The 23,319-nt window shown below is 41.5% G+C and overlaps 1 protein-coding gene across 2 annotated transcripts in view; it reads left to right on the top strand.

The window, feature by feature from the left end:
* The window catches only part of LOC117263000 (retinoic acid receptor beta-like), a 269,912-nt gene that overhangs the window by 140,577 nt on the left and 106,016 nt on the right, over positions 1–23,319 (top strand). The window contains exon 1 of one of the 2 annotated variants that reach the window (XM_033636124.2): positions 21,515–21,771. The exons of the other annotated variant lie outside the window; for it this stretch is intronic. Coding sequence (XP_033492015.1) covers positions 21,615–21,771 — 157 coding nt within the window. The 5' untranslated portion in view covers positions 21,515–21,614. Of the gene's footprint in view, positions 1–21,514; positions 21,772–23,319 lie in introns of those variants that run through there. 2 annotated transcript variants of the gene reach the window in all.

The raw sequence follows: 23,319 nt of genomic DNA, 5'->3' as shown, positions 1-23,319 counted from the left end.
GTCAGAAAGAAGGAGGAGAGAAGGCGTGGAGTGGGTTTTACACAGCCGATTGACATCACACCAATCAAATGAGCCCCTCTCCTCGCCCTTAAATGCGCCGCGCGAAGGCATAATGAGAGTTTACTCAATTCGCCATGGCAGAAGAGAGCAGCAGCGTCAGACAGCCAAACTTCTCCCAGGAGGAAACTGATGTTTTGGTCCGGGAGGTCCAAGCTCGCAGTGTCCGAATATACGGAACTGCGAGCAGACCTCCACGGGCTGATGATGCAAAGGTAGCCTGGGAGGAGGTCACCACAATTGTAAATCAGTGTTGCGTTTCTCTCGTGCGCGCGCGCACTCTCTCTTTCTCTCTCGCAGTCTCACTCTGTTTCTTTTCTTTTGACTTTTCTAAGATGACAGATGCTGAATATATACTCCCTATCTGATGCTGTGGCTGTTTGTGGTTGGCTGAGAGGGATGTGAACTCATTAGTTTGCAGCTGTGTTAATCAAATCAAGTTGGGTTTCCATTACGCGTGCCAAACGGTGCCAATCCCCTTTGATCTGACATCAGATGTGACGGGACAGTCGATATAGAGATACATTTATGTGCTGATTGCAGACAGTTGGATTGAATAGTGTTTTTTTGGGTATTTATTGCATCGTTAATGTGCCTGACATTCTGGAAACCTGCCTGTGAGGTTTTGGTGACGTGTGCGCACTGTCCGCCGGTCAGCCAAACTTTGGCTTACACCGGCTGTGCTCCGCCTGCGCTGACAGTAGACCTGGTTTCAGCTGGCGAGCTTTTAGCGCACCTTCAGCAAAGCCTTTTGGCACGAAACTGTCAAGGCGCCAAGCTGCATCTGTCAACACCTCCCCCTGCTGCTCCGCCACACCCATCTCAGCGCACCTCGGTCTGCCAAACTACCAAACTGAGCGCACCTCGGGTTGCGCTGCTCGAAATTAGCTCTGTGCGGGGTTCGCCACCCTGCGCCGCGCCGGGAAACTAGAGGCCCCAATATGACGTCAGCTGCTCTCGCTGTCAAGTATTGCTGCAGATGGGTTTACATTGGACTTTGTTGAAAGCCTGGTGCATCTCATAAAGATGCTAAAGGGTGCCTTTGGCGTCGATATCACAAGCCGAGGGTGTGACAAAGCTTCGGTATTTCATGACGTGAGTTTACAAGCAAGTTCATCTTGTTGATTTGTACAGTGACAGATGTATAGTTTGGAATACTTTAAAACTTCAGGAAGGCGTGAACACTGTTTCTGTGTGTCTATAGAAAGCACAATTCAATAATGCATAAGCGTCCTACTTCTCCTATATGAGTGTTACTAACCTCAGACAATCTTCCTCGTCCTGGATCCAGCCTTATGAATTGCTCATCTCTGTTGTTCTCTCTTGTATTTGCTCATTAAGAAGATCATTTGCATTTGAATTTTGAGATTTACACAGCTGGCAGCAGTTTGACCTGCTGGGAACAGCTGAGGGTAGAAATCACCAATCTTAATGTAATTGAGGAAAGCAGCTGAAAAGGCAGCAGTGACAGCAGCATTAATCATGGAATTCAAATGGTAATATGATTAGGAGAAAAACACATAAAGCAAAGTGAGTGATTCGTGGGGGTTATTAACCTATAGCTCTTTAACATCTTTACACTGTTAGGTTGTGTAGCTGCATTGTTTGTCATTTCTACAAATAGCTTTTGCTGCAATAAATGGATGTTGTCTTTCTTTCTGACAGTTATCAGTACACTGAACAAATGGTTTCTGCTGTTTCTCGCCACTTTTATTCTTCTGCTAGTACCTAAAATATTTCACCAACATCACATTGTTGTTAGCCTGCTATATATCATACAGCTGCTACTTTCCTTTTTATGGCTCTCAATAATAGAAATAATAGTGTAGACATATTAAATTTAGTTCAGGGCTATTATTCTGTATTACAGCATATCATCATCTGGTTTGAGGCACATACTCATTTTCCTACTGAATAATCATGAGACAAGTAACATTAGATTTGATTTAATGTTACTGATTATACAGTTGACCAAATGGAAGTTTTAGAATATGAAATATTGTATTTGGTTTTGTGGGCCAAGGAACATCATATCCAGTTAAACAACTGTAAAACTGTTTAAAGAACACATCTAGAACGGAGGCTGTGAAAACCATCAGTTACTTACTATGAGCAATGAGGTCCTGTGTGAACACAAAACGATCTGCCAAAGTTAGAACAGTTATTTCACAAGACATATTTCTATTTTTGTGTTTTTGTCTTGTGGTCGCAGTTGTTTAAATTTGGTGGCGCTAGGTTGGAAAAGGTGACATCACTTATGTACACTGATCAGAATTAAGCAATATTTAAATCAAAACCTGATGAAATCTTTATTTGCTGATGTTGATGAAACCACTTCTACAGAGTCCTGCTAAAGAGGATGCTTTTTTTGTCATGAATATTTAATGCTATGGAGGAAAGGGAGGAGGAGAAGCAAAGGAGAGGGAGAGAGAAAAATAGTTTTACCCATAAACTGCATAAAATAATGGACGTTGCCACTGTGATGTTACCTGTTCATTAGTTTTGAAGCCCCGTGTTTGGCTTTTTGGCTGTCGCCATCTTGCATTTTTGGAGCCAGAAGTGACCATGTGTGGACAAGAGGTTGGATCTAACCCTAACACTAGCTGCTAGCTTGGTTAGCATAGAGCATGTACGCTTTGGATAACTGTGGTAATGCAAATGCTAATTTTCGCTAGCAAAAAAAAAAACAAGCTTAAAGCCATCAAAACAAAACGGACTTACCAGAAATCTAAATATCCTAATCCATAGAGGACCTTTTAGTGCAACCAAACACGGAGCAAGACTTTTTAAGGTGACCAAGAACTTACATCGACATAACTTTCATGAACTGAAAACACACCGAAATAGCGGCAGCTACCACTATGCCTATAGTCTTTGAATCTGGGGTTACGCAGTGGAACGTCATGGAAGTTGTGGCAGCGGTAGCAACTTGTCAATGGACTCAAAGCAATTATGCCCGTAATTATGCATAAATTTAAGCCATAACATTTAAACTGGGGTAAGTTATAAAAAATTCACTCTGTGCAGTCATCATGAACGGGGAAATTAGCTACAGAGACCAAAACTGTTTTTTTGCACCAGGCTGTAAACATGTTTATTCAAGATAGAGTTCTGTAAGGGACTGACTCTGTTTTGGAGCCAGCCTCAAGTGGCCATTTGAGGAACTACAGTTTTTTGGCAGTCCTGCATCTTGCTCTTAATTCAAGGCCCCGGAGTTTGCCGCTTGGTTCCACCACGTAGCTGTGGAACCCCAACTTGTCATTTTTACGAGATTTAACAAACAAGATATCACACTTTAATTAGCAGAGGGGTAGAGGGGGTGGTGAAACTTTGGACAGAGATGGTTAGCTGTTTCCCCTTCCTCCTGTCTACATTCTAAGATAAGCCAAAAGTCTACTGGCTTTCCCTTCACATACTTAAGTGGTATAAACTGCAATGCAAATTATTTCCAGGAAGTTACAATATGTAACTGTAATGTGTCACAATAAATTACATTATTATCACCTCACAGGCTTTTACTGTGATTTTCAACCAAATTTAGAATTTTATAGCGAAGTGCGTGCAGGTAAATGTAGTCATTTTACAGATGCATACCACTAAATCACATTAATATATGGAGTTTAACTGTGTACAGTGAAATACAGTAATTCTATGGGAGCATATTGCTAAATCTCAGTGATCAAATCTACATAAACTGTGAAGTTAAAGTTGAATTCAGTAATTTACAGCAATCTACTGTTATATCACAGTAATGTAATGGGCTTTAACACAGTTAGTTATAGTAATTACAGGAGGATACTGCTAAATCACAGTAAAATGCAGGCATAACTACTGTGAGATATCAATATACAGCTGCCATTTCACATCAGTTTACTGTAAAAATGACTAATTTATTGTAAATGTACAGATAAATATTTTACAGTGTGCTCTACAAAAGAGGTATAGTCTACCATGAGATAAGAGTGGATAGTACAAATATGCTCACTTCAGTTAACTGCCTTAACACACTTCCTAGTCACTGTGTTATCAAGCTATTAAGTGAGGACAAATGAATTTCATAGTGGCACTTCCTTGCATGACTGCGCATGTAGACTGGGAAAACCATTTAACTTCTTTATGTGAATACATACTATGATGCACCAAAGTCAAGACAAGAAACCCTGCCATTACAGCATCTTGCATCACTTCAGCCTTGCTCTGTATGTATGCATCTCACCCTCTTCAGATCATATTAAACACCCTACAAACACTTCAGCCCTACAGATTTTGATGTGTGTGTCAAGTAATGTTCTGATTATGTCCATCACAAAGTCAAAATGTGTTCATAATGATTCTTGTTATGACTCAGCACTTCATGAAAAGCATTTCATGTAAGTGTGGTAAAACAGTTTTATAAGGTCACCTTTCATGTTAAAGACCCTCAGTGTGCTTTTGTCAATCACAGTTTGCACCATTTTACAACGATATGATAGTTTAAGGGGGGAAATGGCTGTCCATAAGAGATCAGCTGACAGCACTGAGTCTGTGTTTTTATTATTGTTGGAATGTATTATTGTCTGAGCCCTTTACAGAGCGAGGAGGAAGGGGACACAGAGAGCTCTTTCAGGGTCGGAGGGTCACAGCGAGCTGGTGAATTGCAGGACTGGAACTGACTTCCTGTGTTGTTATCAGGTGGTGACTAAACCCAACACAGACTCACAATCAGTGGAAAGAGGTCACAGTGCAGTTTCATTTTGACTCTAAAGCTTTTCTATCAAGCTATAGACCACAAGTCGTGCGGTTTTGATCATATCCCTTTCTACTGCCGCTGTCCTGTCTGACAGTTTGTGGTTGCAGACCAACAGGAAAGGCAAAGTGAACAGGCATAATGGATACGCATAATGTTTGATACTCTAAAAGTCGTAGCTTTAAAGATGGAGTAGGCGATTCTAGGAAAGATCTTTGATATTTGAGCTCAACATCCGAACAAATACACTCCTCCTGTTAGTGCCTCTTAGCTGTGTTCTTCATGGACAAGAACGTAGAAGAGTGAGAGTAGCAGTACCGTCCCCATGTTTGGTCCCCCCTCTGTTGGGGTACCTAGCACACAGATCTGGTACTAAAAGGTGGAGCTGTGAACACTGCAGTCTGATTGGTCAGTAGAGGACGGTCACTCTGCTCAGGGCTGAGTTGTGTCTGGTTTTGAGGCTCATGTAACCACTGTTCATACTGTGGAGAGTTTTATTAGTAAACTGTAACTATAAAATGAAAGGATGTTTTGCTGCCTCTCACAGCAGCTGGAGTCTGAGAAACAATAACTTCATTCACTGGGCCGACTGCCGGTGACTTTTAAGGTGGAACGTTAACTTGTAATGTTACTCAATGCATGAGTTGATGACGTGAATCCATCAGCACACCTTAAATTTAACTGTGACAACTTTGACCATCACTTTAGTTTTTATATGACGGACACTTTTAGTAATGAGTGGATCTTCAAGTGTTTATATATATTAATTTCAACAGGGACAGCATATTTCCCCATCTTCACTCAGAGAAAAAAAAGCGGCGTGGAGCATCGTTCCTGTGGGCTAAAGCAACAATAAACCCCTGAGCTTGCCTGAGAAGGACTAAATGTACAAACCCTCTATTTTTAAATATCCCATGGAGAGACTCTCACTGCAGCCTGTTTTATTTTGTTCTGAAAATGTCGGCGTGCAGCCTCGTTCTGTGGATGATAAACCAGGTACAGACTGATGAAGGAGGAAAATACAGCGAGTGCTGGACGGAGCAGTGAGTGACAACAACCTCGCCCACATTTGAGGGTATTGTTTGTGGTGGAAACACTAGGGTCTAGGTGCCAAGTCTGAAGGGTTACTGTTGGTTCCAAAGGTACCATACTGAAAGTGTTAGGTGGAAACTGGGCTAAACCTGCATAGGTTTCATTTTTTAGACCTGCCCCGGAATCAGGAATGCACTGGCAACACTGCACCTGCCCCGCCACGGACACTTATGACCAATGAATTCCACACAACCTGAACTGTAGACACAAGATCACAGTCCGACTTAAAATTACAAATATTATGATCACCATGCGCTGTTCAAATAACTGAATTAGGCAGCAGGTTTAAAGTGATCATTTTGGGACATTTCAAACATGTGAAACCAAGATAATAGATTTTAAAATTAAGGTAATCCATAGAATACAATTTAAATGAATGTTTTGAACTAATACTCTGAATATTGAGCAGCACATCTCCACAATAGACGTACCTGTCAGTAGCACACCTGATTGAGGCAGCACACTTAGTCCAAGTGGAGCAGAAGACAGAGCCGACACACACAGAGTCAGCACTCAGAGGATTAAAACATTAAACTAAGATTTTATTTGACATATTTATTATGAAACACCTCAGATATGACCTGCATGTTTTTTGTTTGACCTAGAACCAAACCAGGAAATAAAATCAAGACAAAATACCACCTGCAATTTACCTTTTTTGTGGGTACCCGGCCCCTTTGCAGGACTCTGAGCCAGGACTGTGACTGAACACATGACAGCGAGCAGACTCTGAAGAGATATTCACTTAAATTGACAACAAGTGTGTGATCAGAATAGCCGACTGCACCTTTAAGTAAAAGGCCCTGGAAAATATTTTCAATCACATTTATTTTTTCAGATTTTCACAGGAAAGTATCTTGTTTTTAAGGAGCAAAATGAGTTTTGCTGTATCTTTTACTTACGACCTAGAAAGTGGACCTTGAGTTCAAGATTATTGTTTTTCCCCCATTTTTCTCATCATAGAAAAGTTTACTAAAAGTAAAAGTTGTATTGTATTTCTCCGCCCAGTTGGTCAGAGTTGAAGGTATATCCTCCCACACACTCCGCTCAGCCTCCATATCCTCACTTTCCTCAGTCAAAGTCAAACTTCCTGTTTTGTGCATCCGTCACTTTATATTTTCATGATGAGAAAATTTACTTTTTCTGTCTTTTTGCGCAGACAGCAAATTTAAAAAACACTGCACGTACTCATTGTAGAAACTCTGGGTTGCTGCTGGATATATAGTCCTGCTGCAGCACATACAGTATATTTTATGAACAAACTAAATGTGGTGAATGAAAAATGGACTTGCTTGGTTTGTGATTTTCAGAATAAAGCGTCCCTGTGTTGTCTGTGCCTCTTCAGACTCACCGCCTTATTCTGGCTGGCAGCTTTGTTCAGTCTGCCGACAGAGGAGGAGAAACTCTTTGAATGAGGGAGCCAGACCAGAATAATACAGCACCTTTTAAAATGGTGTTTCCTTCTTGTGTATTTTTTTCTTGAAAGTGTTAATATAGTGTGTGCATTCGACACAAGTTCATTTTTGTTGATGCTTCAAATGATGGTTCAGCTTAACTGTAGTTGCAATCAATGCTTTAAATACACTCTGACAGGAACAAGCTGTTGATCCTCCGCCACACGTCTACATCAACTCTACACAAATACAGTGCAGACATTTCTAAAGCGTATATATCTGTGTGCAGTTCATTATTAATAAGATCAATTCTGAAATGGGAAGGTATTTAAATCCATAAAAGCTCCCTCACTGTTTAAATATGAAGAATTTATGCTAATGATGCGCACCAAAATTAATCCTAATCTTCAGTTTCACTCTGTGTATCATGTTGCTTACACAAAGGCATAATTCCAAAGCACGCTTTGGAATTGATACACAACCCGAGTGGAAAATATATTTGCTTCTGCCACGCAGCTTCAATTAAATTACCAATAGGCTAAGTGCAAGTGTAACTAAATATAGCTGTTTGAACGGGGTTTGACCCACACATGAATTCACCCACAAATTCAGCTCTGCTCATAAATATGACATGAAATAAGGGTTTCTCGCGGAGGAGAAATGGGAATTAAAAGTGTACCTGAAGCTGCTGATTAGGTGGTTAAATTATCCACTTACTGGTCGTGTTGAAGCTCAGTACAGGGTGAAAATAGCAGCCGCTGCATGTGTGTCGTACTCGAAGCTGTCAGGCTTTACCCGGCCTTATTAAATGATCAGCTACGCTGTGTATTGTCACAGCCTGCTGAGTTTTGGCAGCAGCGGCCACGAGCTGCGGAGCACTGATGCCAAAAAGCGGCTTATCTTGATGGATGGGTTCATTATCACCTTCTAATTACAGGTGGATTTTCAGGTGTATTCATTACCTGGGCTGACCGGGGTTGTGTGTATGTGTGTGTGTGTGAGTGTCCGGGGGTTACTGTTACATCGGCTGAACTGCAGGGGGTCAGCTGGTGTGTGTCGGGGGGGGGGGGTCCAGGGGTTCCTGTTTCAGCTCTGCTGTTGGCTCTCTGCAATATTCATGAGCTCCGTGGGGATCAGTGTGCTGTGCAGCGCTCAGGCCGCCTCTGCCTCTCAAACTGCCTTCTTTACTCCATCAAACACTATCACAAGTGTGAGTGTGCAGCTGGCTCTCAGCACACTGACAACTGTGGCTGCTGTATATGAACCATATACGTGTTTGATGTATATGAGACTCTAAATCTGTCATTTACAGATTTTCTTCACACATGGATTTTTGAGTGGGTTTATGATGGCAGTTTTGTAGCTGATGGAGATATTTCTGCACTGAAGCTGTGAGTTTTGGAACTCCCTTCAGAGTGAAATAGTATATCTGAGTGGTTCTCAAACTGTGGGGTGGGTCCCCATGGGGGAGCATAGAGTCACAGTAGGTGGGGTGTGGATGACCAGGGGAAATATATAGAGTGAAACAAAATTGAATGAATAAGATTTATGTTGGGTAAATGAACTTTTATTTCACTAAAATTCAACATTGATCCTTTAATAATTTGCTTCCCCAATAAATGTTAATGCTTCATAAAAAAAACTGTAGGATGGGGGCATGAACTTTTATCGGCTTCTTTTTTTTAACAGTGGGTTTCAACAATGGTGGTTGGTGGTGCTGCATTTGCTGTGTTTGACCAATCACCGTACACTGACGTCACCCATGGTTCCTCTTACTTGCTGGGAGAGTACCTACTCAGAAGTAGGCGCTTAAATAACTCCATTGTTCCCACAGCCAGGACAGAATCTGCAGAGAAATCCCCCAGAATAACTATGGAGTCTGAATATTCCAGAATAGCTAATAGTTTGATGCAAAGGCACAGACAGTCAGAGCCTTCCTCTCAGTGACTCATAGTCGAATAGAGGTGTCCATCTCATTCTCTGGGGAGAACTCCAACACAGCAGTTCTCAGCTGGGGGCTTTTGAGTATCCCCACACCTACCTGGCACCTCTAACCTTGAGAAACACTGGAAAAGAAAGGAGCTCAGTTCCTCTCCAGGATCTGGATTCAGACCCATTGCTATGTGTAGGGGCGAGCCCAACTATATCTTATAGGAGAGGTGCTGCAGCCCCTTCTTGGCTGATTCATGTAGGGTCTGTTAATTGCTCTCAGTGTGGCCCCTCACCTGGGACCAATTTGCCTTGGGACACCATACCAGGAGCTATTGCACCCGACAACACAGTTCTCAGGGTCACCGACACACACCAACCCTGCCACCATAAGGTGCATAAGCAGCTCCTTAGACAGAAATCTTTTTTTTTTTAACAAATTTAAAACAAACAGACTTAAATATTACAAAAACTAGACTCTGATTAAATTTAAAAAATCCTTTTAAATACTGAAACCACTGAGGGAACTGTATTTTTTCAATTCTGAGAGCATAAAGTTCTGATTTTGAACAGCATCATCATCAGCCTTGTATGTCCTCCTAACAATGCTCTATACATATTAAAGCACATCCCTCCTCTGCATTAACTGAAGAACATGAAATAAGTGCTGAGGTCCCTGATGGCTATCGTCTACATGAAAAAGAGGAAGCGCTAATAGGATCTCTTGTTCAGCATATTGTACATTCTTGAATGGAATAGCTGTATGTGCTCCACAGATTATAGGAAAACATTAATAGAATAAATAATGAAGCATTAATTAATGTGTGTTCAAGTTAGTGGACACAAACACTTTGCACCTCCCCACTCCCATAGTCTCCATGTAACCAGAAGAACAGCAGAATATCTACGTGAACCTCGCTGACATTTCCTGGTCTCCTTGAAATAATAGAGCAGCACCAAATTTATGCGGTCTTGGATTCTCTGGTTTTGCCCTAGAATAAGATTTAACCAAAGGAGGGCCCTGATCAGAGAGAGATTATTAAGTTGTATCGCTGTCTCAGGTCATATTGGTGGTTAGCATCCTGTATTTGGGTCAGATTGTCTTCTCACTGAAACTGAACCAATTCTAGTGCATTTGGAAGCAAGACCCATGTTTTCAGGCAGACCAGAGTTCGGATGAGCTTTCACACCACCCCAAACCAACCGGACCATCTGACGAAAAGCTCTGGTGTTCGGTTACAACGGACCAAACAGCTCAGGTTTGAAAACACCCTAAGTCTGCAATAATTACAAGTACAGATAGTGAGTTTCATCAACACAGGACAATGAACACTCATGGTAAAATGTATTGGTTTGAGGCCATACGAATGTACGAATAATGGACGTAGCTACCTCGACATTACCTAATGGTTTGTGGACTGCTGTTTTGAAGCCTTTCCGCCGATGCTATCTTGGTTTTTTGGAGTCAGAAGTGACCATATTTGGGCAATAGGCTGGAGCTTTGTAGGAGCGAGGGGTGGATCTGACTGAGAAGCCGAGGACGCTATTGACAGCCTGTCACTCAAGCAGCCATGAACTTAAATATGTGTAACTTTGGGCCTCAATCAAATGTAAACAGTTGAGTTATTTAAACTTCGCCCTCGTATGGTTGTCACAAAGGGGGAATTAGCTATGGAGACTAAAATCGTTTTTTGTTCCAGGTTGTAAACATGTGCTGTAAAGTTGTGCAGTTTAACATGGGGGTCTATAAGGATTTACTCCATTTTGGAGCCAGTCTCAAGTGGCCATTTGAGGAACTGCATCCTGGGCTTAATTTTTAAGCCCTCAAGTTTGCCGTGTTGACTTTGCTGGATTAAAGTGGACGACTGTTGATCTTCAGATAATGTCACTGAGCAACACACAAAAAACAAAAACACAAACGCTAGCAGCTCTTTGGTGTCTTTGTGAAACAAATCCAACATTACAACAGAATGGGACACAATTGTTTCTAATGTCCATATTTAGCCAACATGCCACTGGCAGAGCTCTAGTAATGGCCTTGGTAGGTTGGTCAGGTTTTGTCCAGACTGAAACATTTCAGGGATTACTGAATGAACTGTGATGAAATTTTGAACAAGCAAAATGAACCGCCATGACATTTGGAACAGAAATTCATGCCTGTAGCATAATAAACTCTAAACCAAACTGGTGAACATGGTAAACATTAAGCAACATACTAAATATGTATAATATATAATGTGCAAACATATAACATAACATTGGCTGTAGACTTTTCTTGGTGTTGTTTTCATAAGTGACAATCCATAGCCTTGAGTGCACAAAGAAAACTTTAATACTGCATTCTTTCATGCATAAACATGTATACTAGGAATATGCTGCACAAAGTAGTTTGGAAAGTTTCTAAAAATGTTGTTTTGTTGTTTTGGCATTGTTTAAATGTGTCCCATGTTGACAAGTGGAAATGGTTACCACTTTAACAAGCTCTCTCTGAGGGAGTGCAGAACAAACATTTTCTCTGATTTAGACTACAGGGACGGACTGGTGGCGGGCTGGTGGATTGCTTAAAAAAAAAGTCAGTTTAATTTTTGGAGGGAGTATTTTTTAACCTTGACAAGCAGCCAAGACAGGTGTTTGGATGAGGGGCGGGTGTGAGGTTGGGAATCTGAATGTAGCCTTGAGACATGACTTTCCATCTACAACTATAATTTCAACCACCTTTTTTAAAGACATGTATCTACTCTTGTCCCCAGCTGACAGTCATGTGGCCCTGGGGACACTGAATTAATATAACTGTTAGAGGTGGTTTAACAGCTCCAAAGGGCTGAATTAAACAGATCGCAGGTGTCACAGACTGATGTTGCTAAAACTCTTCACCTCTGTCATAATGTTGATGGGAACACTGACAAGCTCCGATCTAATTTTTCAGTAAAGACTGGCTCCACATTGCAAACCCATCAGCCCATTAAATGGCGGTTATCATTTCTTATCACTACGATTATATGCTTCAAACTGCACCTACCAATGGGCCAGAAGGTGCATATCAAATGGCACAGCTTGATTAGGTTTGGGTGCCACAACTACTTGGTAAGGTTCAGGAAAAGATCATGGTTTGGGCTAAAATAAACTATGTCTGTTACATAACTGATGTAACGCAAATTAAGTACATTAGGTCTACATGAGTTAACTTAGGGTACTTTCACACCTGCCCTGTTCGGTTCAGTTCAGCCGAACTCAAGTTCATTTGCCCCCTAAGTGCGGTTCATTTGGGCAGGTGTGAACACAGCAATCACACTCAGGTGCGCACCAAAGCAACCGGACAGAGACCTTCTTGGAGAGGTGGTCTCGGTCCAGTTACAAAGGAACTCTGGTGCGGTTGGTTTGTGGTGAGAAGGTGTTCCGACCTGGATGTGAAGCAACTGCAGTCACATGACACATTGTTTGGGTTAAACATGAGCACGTTACAGTCCTGGAGGATTATTAATGTGCACCTCCTCCTGTACTGCCTTAATATGCACATTCAGCACATCCAATGCATCAAAACATTGTTTTCTAGTTGGAGCCGCGCCTCGTTTTCAAACTGTATGGTTTGACTAAAATGAACAATGACAGCAATATAGTCCACGATGAGCAGCGCTAAAATCAACCTGCGTAGTTGTCCCTCCATTGTGACATTAGAAAGTGTCACATTTATCTTGCAAGTGTACTCTTCTTCAACGTTTGCTTTACTTCCTGGATTTTTCCCACATGGAAATTCTGACCAATCAAGAGCAGCTTTCTCACACAAGGCATTTGATCTGGTCCTCTTGTAAATGCTGCCGTGAGAACATGAACCAACTCTAGGCAATTATACAACTTAGTAATAAAATTAGTCCCTGATTCAGACCAAAGCAAGACAACTCTAGGTCTGAGAGCACCCTTACATATGTCAGTTAAGATAAGTCAACTCTGACTTTTCACACGGGATAGGAACAGCGGTCTCCTGGGTGAAAATCCTGTGTTTGTTTGACCCAACCCACCCCTATGTGGACTTTGAAGCTCTTTGTTCCAAGTCATTTCACTTCCTCCTGCGCCATCATAGTAACTAGGACCACAAGAGGTTGCTGCCTATAAAAAATGTAAATATAGGGGATAGAGTAGTAGTACTACCCCAAATCTATGCTCTCAATAACAACGGATAACAATCTGATAATGGACTGATAATACACAGAACACATACAACAAAGAACTTTTCAAATTCCCTAGAATTTTTGTTGCAGAAATTCCGTACGAAAAGCAAAAATGCGAACCTATTGTTTAATGAAATTTTGTTGTTTAAATGTCTTTCAGACACTGATGGACTGAATGAACATGTTAGACGGTGATTGCTTATTATGAACTTACCTCGACTGAACACAAGCATGTTTATATTTACAACTGCTACTCAATGTAAGTGGTTCACATAGGTCATTATATGGCATCACATATAATGCATTAAGCGTGCATGATAATTAGTGTAACCTCAACATGATATCATTAACATAATGTGCATAGGATGTAGGAGGTTGAATGTTTAATGAAGCTGCTGGGCAGTTAATGATATGACAATATAATTAATATACATTTTTGATGATTATATTAAAAGACACTGTTTATAATGCATCACAATGTGTCACTTGTTCCTGACTCAGCCACTACTGTACTTTGCCAAGAATAGTAAATAATGAAGTGGCTGCTTAATGTGTGAATGATTCAGCTGACTGTCAGTTCACAGTATTTACAGTCCTGTGACTCATTAACAACTAATGTTACAAATCAGTGTGCATTTCCAACAACATTCCAACATGTTTTACTTTTCCTGCAACATCTGCAGCTGGAACTTGTAATTTAGTGCTTGAGATGTTGCAGCTGCATGTAAACATATATTTAGGCCTAAATATGTAACCAGTGGTAGCTACAGTGTGGTATTATAGGAGGTGTTTAAAGCAGCTGCATCACATTTCTCTGGAAACATAGGCCCAATCCCAATTCCTATCATAACCCTCAATCTTAACTTTCAAGCTCAACCCTCAATCTTACTAGCCCTTAAAAACCAAGTGTTAGGGCTATCTTGAGACTTAGAAATGGGACACCCCTTAAAGGCAGATACGTCTTCAGACTGTGGGGGGCAGCAATATGTCAAAGCTCCGTCCAGTCTGTCAATTCAAAAGAAGAAGAAGAAGAAGAAGAAGAAGGTACATTACGTCATCAGTAGTCGTAGAAGAAGAAGGTTACAGACGAACGATACGAATCATGCCGTCTGCAGCTGCAGCTACAGTAGATGACACTGTCCAGTCATCTTACAAAAATGTCGGTGCAAACATTTTACGTATGATGATAAAACTGTAAAAATGATATTTCGTAACGTTAACTGAATGACAGCTAACATTATGGCTTGTGTGGACTGCAACGGCTAACGTTAACGTTACTGACTAACGATTGTTAGCGAAAAAATGTGTTTGTGTTTACGCTACAAAGAGGTCTAAAATCCATAAAATGACATTTAACTAAGATATTACAATGCTTATCATAATTTTTAAACTCATATTTGCAAGGAAAATACTCACAGTTATAACTCTTCTTTTTACCACCTTCCGCCGCCATCTTGTTTTGAATGAATCGTACGGACTCGGCTGATTTCCGCTGATGCGCAAGGAATTCTGGGATAGCACTCACCGCCAAGTGTGGTGCTGGAAAATCTCACAAGTAAGGGACATACAGCTCTTAATTTTCACCCTTAACTCAACACACTGAGAATCGAGACAGCACTAGCACTTTGCGGGAGCGCAGATTTTTGAGAGAATTATGTAACATTATGTTAAAACAATGTTAAACTTTTGGTTTCACGTGGGACATGAACAGTCGTCTCCCAGGTGAAAGTCTTGTCTTGTTTGATCTTCCCTCCCTTCCTCACTATGCAGACTTTCTCACTCTTTGGCCTCTAGTTTTCGCAGACCGGGTGAGGCAGGGGCACAGCGCACCTGTGCTTCGCTAACTGGGTGTGGCCAGGTGGATTTTGCAAGTTTGGCACACCGTGCACCTGGCGCAGCTATTCCTCTTTCCCACCTCCGTCCCTCCTACCTGCGCAAGTCAGAAAGAAGGAGGAGAGAAGGCGTGGAGTGGGTTTTACACAGCCGATTGACATCACACCAATCAAATGAGCCCCTCTCCTCGCCCTTAAATGCGCCGCGCGAAGGCATAATGAGAGTTTACTCAATTCGCCATGGCAGAAGAGAGCAGCAGCGTCAGACGGCCAAACTTCTCCCAGGAGGAAACTGATGTTTTGGTCCGGGAGGTCTGCTTGCAGTGTCCGAATATACGGAACTGCGAGCAGACCTCCACAGGCTGATGATGCAAAGGTAGCCTGGGAGGAGGTCACCACAATTGTAAATCAATGTTGTGTTTCTCTCGTGCGTGCGCGCTCTCTCTTTCTCTCTCGCAGTCTCACTCTGTTTCTTTTCTTTTGACTTTTCTAAGATGACAGATGCTGAATATTTACTCCCTATCTGATGCTGTGGCTGTTTGTGGTTGGCTGAGAGGGATGTGAACTCATTAGTTTGCAGCTGTGTTAATCAAATCAAGTTGGGTTTCCATTACGCGTGCCAAACGGTGCCAATCCCCTTTGATCTGACATCAGATGTGACGGGACAGTCGATACAGAGATACATTTATGTGCTGATTGCAGACAGTTGCATTGAATAGTGTTTTTTTGGGTATTTATTGCATCGTTAATGAGCCTGACATTCTGGAAACCTGCCTGTGAGGTTTTGGTGACGTGTGCACACTGTCCGCCGGTCAGCCAAACTTCGGCTTACACCGGCTGCGCTCCACCTGCGCAGACATTAGACCTGGTTTCAGCTGGTGAGCTTTTAGCGCACCTTCGGCGAAGCCTTTTGGCATGAAACTGTCACTGCGCCAAGCTGGATCTGTCGACTCCTCCCCCTGCTGCTCCGCCACACCCATCTCAGCGCACCTCGGTCTGCCAAACTACCAAACTGAGCGCACCTCGGGTTGCGCTGCTCGAAACTAGCTCTGTGCGGGGTTCGCCACCCTGCGCCACCTGCGCCGCGCCGGGAAACTAGAGCCCTGAGGGTTAAGATTGAGGGTTAAGATAGGAATTGGGATTGGGCCTTTGTGTCTGCACTGTCAATGGTGAAAATGAATTAACTACTTAAAGTAACTCAAATCTTTGCAAAGTACCAACTTGGAATTTGTAAGTTTCTGATTAATTGTCAGGTAATTTTTTACAGTTATAACAAGTCAAGTCTGATGCCTCATGAGCTGCAGCTTCTGTTTGTTACAGCTGTTGCTTTGTTTGCAGCCACATTTAGACCAGCATCAGTGCTAATAGATATATTATATGACCAGTGTTGTGCACGTTCACAAGAGCTAGCTCAAGGTTCAGGTCACAAAGATAAAAATAAACTAGTGCATGCTGAAAGTTCAGAACTTGAATTTGAAATTACGTTTACAGTCCCAGAACATTAACTAGTTTACATTTGTTTCCTCCTTATTTTAAAAATCTTGTGATCACCATTCACTTGCAGAATGATGATCATGTTCTGAAGAAAAGAATAATCATTCGCTGGTCGGATACTTCAACTACATGGGTTGTTTCACCTTCGTTGCTGATGTGGTTGACATTTGGACTTGGTTAGGTAGAGGAAAAAGTTTGGTTCAGATTTATCTAGGGAAATGCATATTGGCAGTGAAACAGACTTCGGCACAGTGAGCCTTTCTCAAGCCACCCCCTACATCCTCTCCTTACCCACTTCGTTTCCATGTTCACACGAAGGGTTCGCCTCAAACACTGAGTCTACATCGATGCTCTGTACAAATACAAGCTCTGTTTCAACAGCCTGTAAAAATGTGCTGCGGCCAAACTAAGATAGACATTTAATTTTGTCGTAGAGACGTTCACAACTTAAATGTTACACTGTAGTTAGGATGAAATGTGATGAAAATGGTGGACGTGATCATTTTATTGTAAAGTCTTGTATAATTACAGGGACTGTTGCAAAAGACTGAGAGGATGTTAAAAAATAGAGAAAGGAGTAAGCTTTTTTTTAACGTCTATTAGAGAGATAGTGTACAAAAATTTAGGTATGCAATAGCAGCACATACAGATCAAACATGGATGATATAAATACATATGAAAAATGTTTTATTTTTCTCCATGGTTGCAAAAAGTTCCAACCGTTCCTGTTTCCGCTGAAGAGCGGGAAGTTTGTCCTGAAGCTTGCAGGTGTATTTATACCCTACACCTTAATGACGGGTACTTCATTCAGCTGTGTGTGTGACTACAAACAGAGTTATACTCCATGACGGAGTGGGAGTAGGAAGGGTCCGGTCTGAGAAAGGTGCTGGGTGCTGTATTGTGAGTCCTCAGGTGCCAGAAAACAAAGTGTGAGAGAGAGTGAACGACACTCAAGTTCACTGGTTGCAAATGGATATGTGAAGTTCACGTTCAGTAAACATTCTCTTTTAAAGCGCTGATGCACGACACAAGTGTGACGTAAGTGCCTTACAGTAAGAGTGCAGAGTCAGAGAGAGAAGACCATGTGACTCCTGTGAGACTCATCTATAATAGACACATGATACAAACTGCCTTTTCATTAAAGGAAAAAAGATTATTTTAAAATGAATAAGTATGCTTATGAGCTAAAAATGTTTCTGAACAACAGTTGGATCATTTCGTCAATATGTTATCAACTACTCATGATCAGTTTTGACACAGTTCTGAATGTGACAATAAGTTGATGTTTTTACATTTTAGATCACAGGATTAAATGTTTTTGGGCACTGGCTTTTAAAATAATTATTAGTTATTATTAGTTTTTGAAGCACTGAATGGAGTGACCTGCATTCAGAGAAAACAGATTGTTGCTTCAGGTCAGCTGCAGGCCACAGTTACGCACCTTATGCTCTGCAGTTCTGTACTCTGGACTCTCCCATCCACTGTTCTTCTTCACTTCCATCTGTGATCGGAGCAGACAAACGGTTGTCACATCTGTCATAATTATGTCTCATTTTCTAACAGTGTTGTATTCACATCAGAGTAAAAGAAATAGTCTGTTACAAGTACAAATCTTTAGCCTGTGTAGAGGTGCAGGAGTAAAACCAGCAAAACGTATGAAAAGTAGAAGTGCTCATTACACAGCAGAATGGCTCCTTTAGAGTGTTTTATTATTGGCTTATTGTTAGTGAGTCAATGCTGCACACTGTAAGCAGCGTCTTAATGTTGAAGCTGAGGTGAATTTGAACTGCCAAACCACTGTTGGGTAGTTTAATCTGTAACATACTGTATTTCAGTGTAATGTTGTTATAGCTTTCACATAATGAGCTGCGATCACGTCGTTGCTTTTGGGAAGTTTTTCGCAGCCTTCACCTTTGTCAAAATCAGATGCAGAAACTGTCGGACAGAATAAAAATCAATGACTGCATCAAGTTTTGTTTTGAAACCTAGGACGTAGGACGTATACGGCCTTATGTAACAGTGATATAACCAGGTTTGTGCGTGTGTTTGAGTTTGAAAGAAAAAGGGTCACAGATGTTACACTTGATTATTAAATTAAAATGAGCACCATATATTTCAGTTATTTAAGGGACCTGCTACTTGCTTTACCATTAGCCACTTTTTAGTTACATGATGTCATGTATTATTGCAGTGCTGTAGATTTTAGGGGGGTACAGGGGGCAGAAAATACACAAATTGTTGCTTAAATATTCACCAGAAGACAGGACATTAATTGTTTCTTGGTGGAAACGCCTCGTTTTATATGTGTCCCCCTTAGTGTTAAAACAGGACTTGTGCCCTTGTATTACATCCTAATGCAGACATAGATTAAAAGAATACTTCACCCACAAAATTACCACCCATATATCAGTTATTCATGCTGTGTTACCTTGAATACGTAAAGAAAACTGTCGTGAAAGAAGAATCCAAAAACAGCAAACATTGCTGATTAACTGAAGTAATCAGGGAACACATTTCACAAAAACTTTTAAGCAAAATTATATCAAAACAAACAACAACTCATGCAGTATGATCCATGTCTCGTATGCTCAGTACGTCCCAAACATGTTGCACTGCCTTGCTGTCAGCCTTTTGTGAATGAGACTAAAAGTGAAAGCATAGATAAGTTTCACTTTCATCCCTTAAGGATACGCTTTTTATATTTTCTCCCACTCTAAGTTAATAAGACAACTTTGTACATTTACATAAAAAGGTGACACTTTGGATTCAGCCTCACCGCCGTCCAGGCTGTGTCCAGGAAGTGGTCACTCACAGAGCTGGTGTTACAGGATTTTTACTTGAGTTCACAGTTTCCAGGTTTTCCAGATTTTTTATTTGATTTTTTAACGGTGAGCAAAAGTGAAACAGAAATGTTATACATGTCAAAATAAAGTCCCCATGAGTGCAACATTGAAAAATAATGTGTTCTTTAAAAGACCTTGTGATTGATCACACTCGGCCAATCATTGCTGCAGTGTGTTCACAGAGCAAGTTTAAAATTTTGGGAGCCACACAGCACAGACACAGTGATCAACTATAAATAAGCTCATTTTAATCCTAGAAGTTGTTTATTTATTTATTTATTTATTTATTAGATGCTGTAATTCAGCCTAAAGCAGAAGTGTTTAAAAGCCTCCCATTGAATCCTACTGTTTCTATAACTCAATTAGTTTTCCTATCCTTACAATAAATAAATGAAAGTGTAAAATTTTGGGAGGTGTGCAGGTTACACTTCAGTAGAATTTCACAGTGCACACTGATGAACTGTGAATAGGCATCAAATGTAGAGTTTAATGTGTTTAAACGCTCCTATTGACTCCAATTGTATAACCCAATTATTTTTTCCTACCCTTACAAAATAATAATAATAATAATTTAAAAAGAAATAAAAAAGTGTACATTTTGGGAGGTGTGCAGTGCAAACTCTGTTATAATTTCACAATCCACACTGATGTACTGTGAATAAGCAAGTTTTAGTTAAATGTAACGCAAAGACAAAGTGTTTAAAAGCTCCCATTGACTCCCACTGTATTTATAACTCAGCCAGTAGGTTTTAATATTCTTATAAAGTCATGCAGAATCATGCCGAACAAATTGAAATTGTTAAAAAAAGAAGTACATAAGAATTAGTCTATTTTTTGTAAGTTTGGTAAATTGTGATATTGCATGTTTTAATATATATATATTTTTGGGGGGAAAATGTCAGAATTTAGTTCCAATATTTTATTAACAATGCATGTCTTGATTTTGTCTTTTTTTTTTTTTTAATAAACACTTTGTGTCATTTCTGTGAAGAGCAAAAGCCAAACAGGAACCTCCAGAAATATCAGTGAAACATTCAGAAGTATTTTTTTTCTTTAAAATGACACAGAGCACAGTGACCAGATAATCAGCCATTGCTGAAGTTTGTCAACAGATATGTGACGATATTAGACACAGACTTTTCTTTCTTTCTTTACTGTTAGTAAATAATTTCTTTATAAACACATAAATAGTCCTGCTGGTGCTGAGTGGTTATTAATCTGTAGGAATGGAGCATTTTCCTGTCACTGTGCGTAAAAGCAGCCCTCCTCCAGAGCGCAGACACGTCTTGCTGTAGTAACAGGCTACTTATTCGGCTGCTAATAAAAAAAAGAGCTGGTTTCAAATTTTCGGGACCGTCGTGTATTTTGTTTCTTTCCAGGAGAGAAAAAAATAGATCTTTATTATTTTTCCGCCTGCGTTTCTTCTCTCCGCCTTGTTCCGCGCTGCGGAGCTGCAGTGATGTCAGCCTGCCTGGGTCATTTGAAGGTCAGCAGCCTCGGAAGGGTTCATACAAAGTTCACTCGCATATATTAGGCAATTCAATCTTTCATTCTCTGTGGCAAAACTAGTTGGAAATGAGCTGCACGGGGGGACGGATAACCCATTCGTCATCGGAGAGGAGAACGTGTGCTTTTAAACGCCGTCCGTGTTATTTTTGATAATAGAAAAGAAAGATCCTCCAGTTCGGGCGGGCTCCGCCGCTGCTGCTAACCGGGACGGGGCGACTCAATGAAAACACGTCGGGGTGTTATTATCATGATTATTATGAAGGAGTCCCATTCACACGTCCGTGGCTGCGCGCTGACCGGACACGGCGCGAGAAAATGGCAAACGAGCATTTAGAAGAAGCCGTGGAGCATTTTGGTCCGAAATAATTCATGATTCTGGTGCGGGACGAAGGAGAACAAGAGGAGCGAAATCTGCTGTGCCAAGAAGAAGAAGACGAAGAGGGAGAAGAGGAGGAGGAGGAGGAGGAGGGGGAGGAGGGGGGGAAACAGCGGAGTTTGATGGAGTTGTGTGCGCTTATGCCGGTGATATTTATCCATAACGCACAAGACTAGTTGAAGGAAGCGCCGTCATCATGTTTGACTGCATGGACGTGCTGGCCGTGAGTCCCGGGCAGATGCTGGATTTCTACACGTCCAGCCCGTCCTCCTGCATGCTGCAGGAGAAGGCTCTGAAAGCCTGCATCAGCGGACTGGCGCACAGAGAGTGGCAGCACCGCCGGAGCGCACACTGTAGGTCCAACTTCTCGTCATCTCTTGTTATTGTTGCTGTTGTGGTTATTGGCTCACTTAAAGCTGTGAGGGCTGAGCTGGAGGTGATGATGGGCCGCCGCGGGCTGAGTCCATCATCCACATGATTCACAACAAGTTGCCATAAAGGGCCTCAGGTCTGATAATTACTGTGGTGATCAGGTATTGCTCCTTTTAAATTAGATTTGGGAAGAGTTGGCGCATGGACGCATCACTTTATAAAAATATTAGGATGAATAATTGAGACGCAGGAGAATTGGGCAGCTAAGTGACATGATGAAGTGTAATTTTGTCTGATGGAAAAAGTTTGTTTTGGATGTTTGCTTCAGTGGAAACTTTCTCCCTGCACGTCATATTTCACTCCTACCGTGCGCCGTCATAAATTCTCAGCAGTGGAAGCAGCCACGACCTGCTGATGTATGGCTTGTCTCAGATCAGTTCAGTTCAGAGAGCAGCAGGCTGCAGGAATGCAGAGAGTAAACACAGGCGGCGTTTCCACACCTCCTTCCCCGGCCGCACATGACAGGAGGGGCGGCCTGACGAGCCGCGACCTGCGCTCTGTGACACTGATTTAGATAAATGACCCCTCGGACTTTTCAACAAGATTAGCGGAGCTGCTATCGGAACATGTCAACCTCTGCGTTTTGAATTGGCTCCGGCTGATCGATGGACTGCTGCGAGTTTTTGTCCTGGAGACTGAAGTTGATGCTTTAAAGGCAGCTGCATTCCGAGAGAGATTTATATCTAATCAAAAATGAGGTCATCATATAGGGTTAAATAATTATTTTAACAGGATCAAAAGAAACGCAATGTGGTGAGCAGTTCGTAGGGCAGCATGATGGGACATGATAAAAAACAATCCCTGTCAGAAAGCTGCATTAAACCGCCTGTATCATCATCTTCAGCTGCAGATCACTTTCATCCTCTCACTGTGTGCTCATGAGGCACTTGTCAGTGTTTGTTTTTCACTGTTACCCTGCTGCTGCTCCGTGATTTATCCCCATCTGATAATGACCAGGCTCCAGCTGTCATTCCTCAGGAAGCGTTTGCTCAAGGGCACTCGGTCAAAAGAGGCTCTTATCAGTGGAGGGAAAGTGCAGACATGACAGCTGCCACCTTTAACCTGAGCTGCCTCGCACTGCGCTCAGCTGCAGGTCAGGCTGAGATGAAGACAGACTCACATCTCTCTGTAACTTACTGGTTATTGTTGCGATTCATGTTTTTGTCTCCATAAAACCCACAAATATCGAGAGTGCAAGGTGACATCTTTAGATTACTTTTGTCCAAGCAGCCATGCAAAACCCAAATTTATTAAAGTATTGTTGTTTGTGGCAAAGAAAGCAAGAAAATTTTCACATTTAGGAAGTTTGATCTGTCTTATTCTTTTTTTAAATCATTATTAAAATTGTTGCCCATTAATTTTCTGGCATTAATCATCTAATAATTTCAGCTATTTAGACCAGTAATAATAAAAGCAGTGAGCTATATATAATTTCTTCTTCCATGGTAGTCGTGATGTTAAACTTGCGT

Source organism: Epinephelus lanceolatus, chromosome 16, assembly GCF_041903045.1.
Source record: "Epinephelus lanceolatus isolate andai-2023 chromosome 16, ASM4190304v1, whole genome shotgun sequence".
Taxonomy (NCBI): domain Eukaryota; kingdom Metazoa; phylum Chordata; class Actinopteri; order Perciformes; family Serranidae; genus Epinephelus; species Epinephelus lanceolatus.
This window is presented reverse-complemented; position numbering and strand designations above follow the sequence as displayed.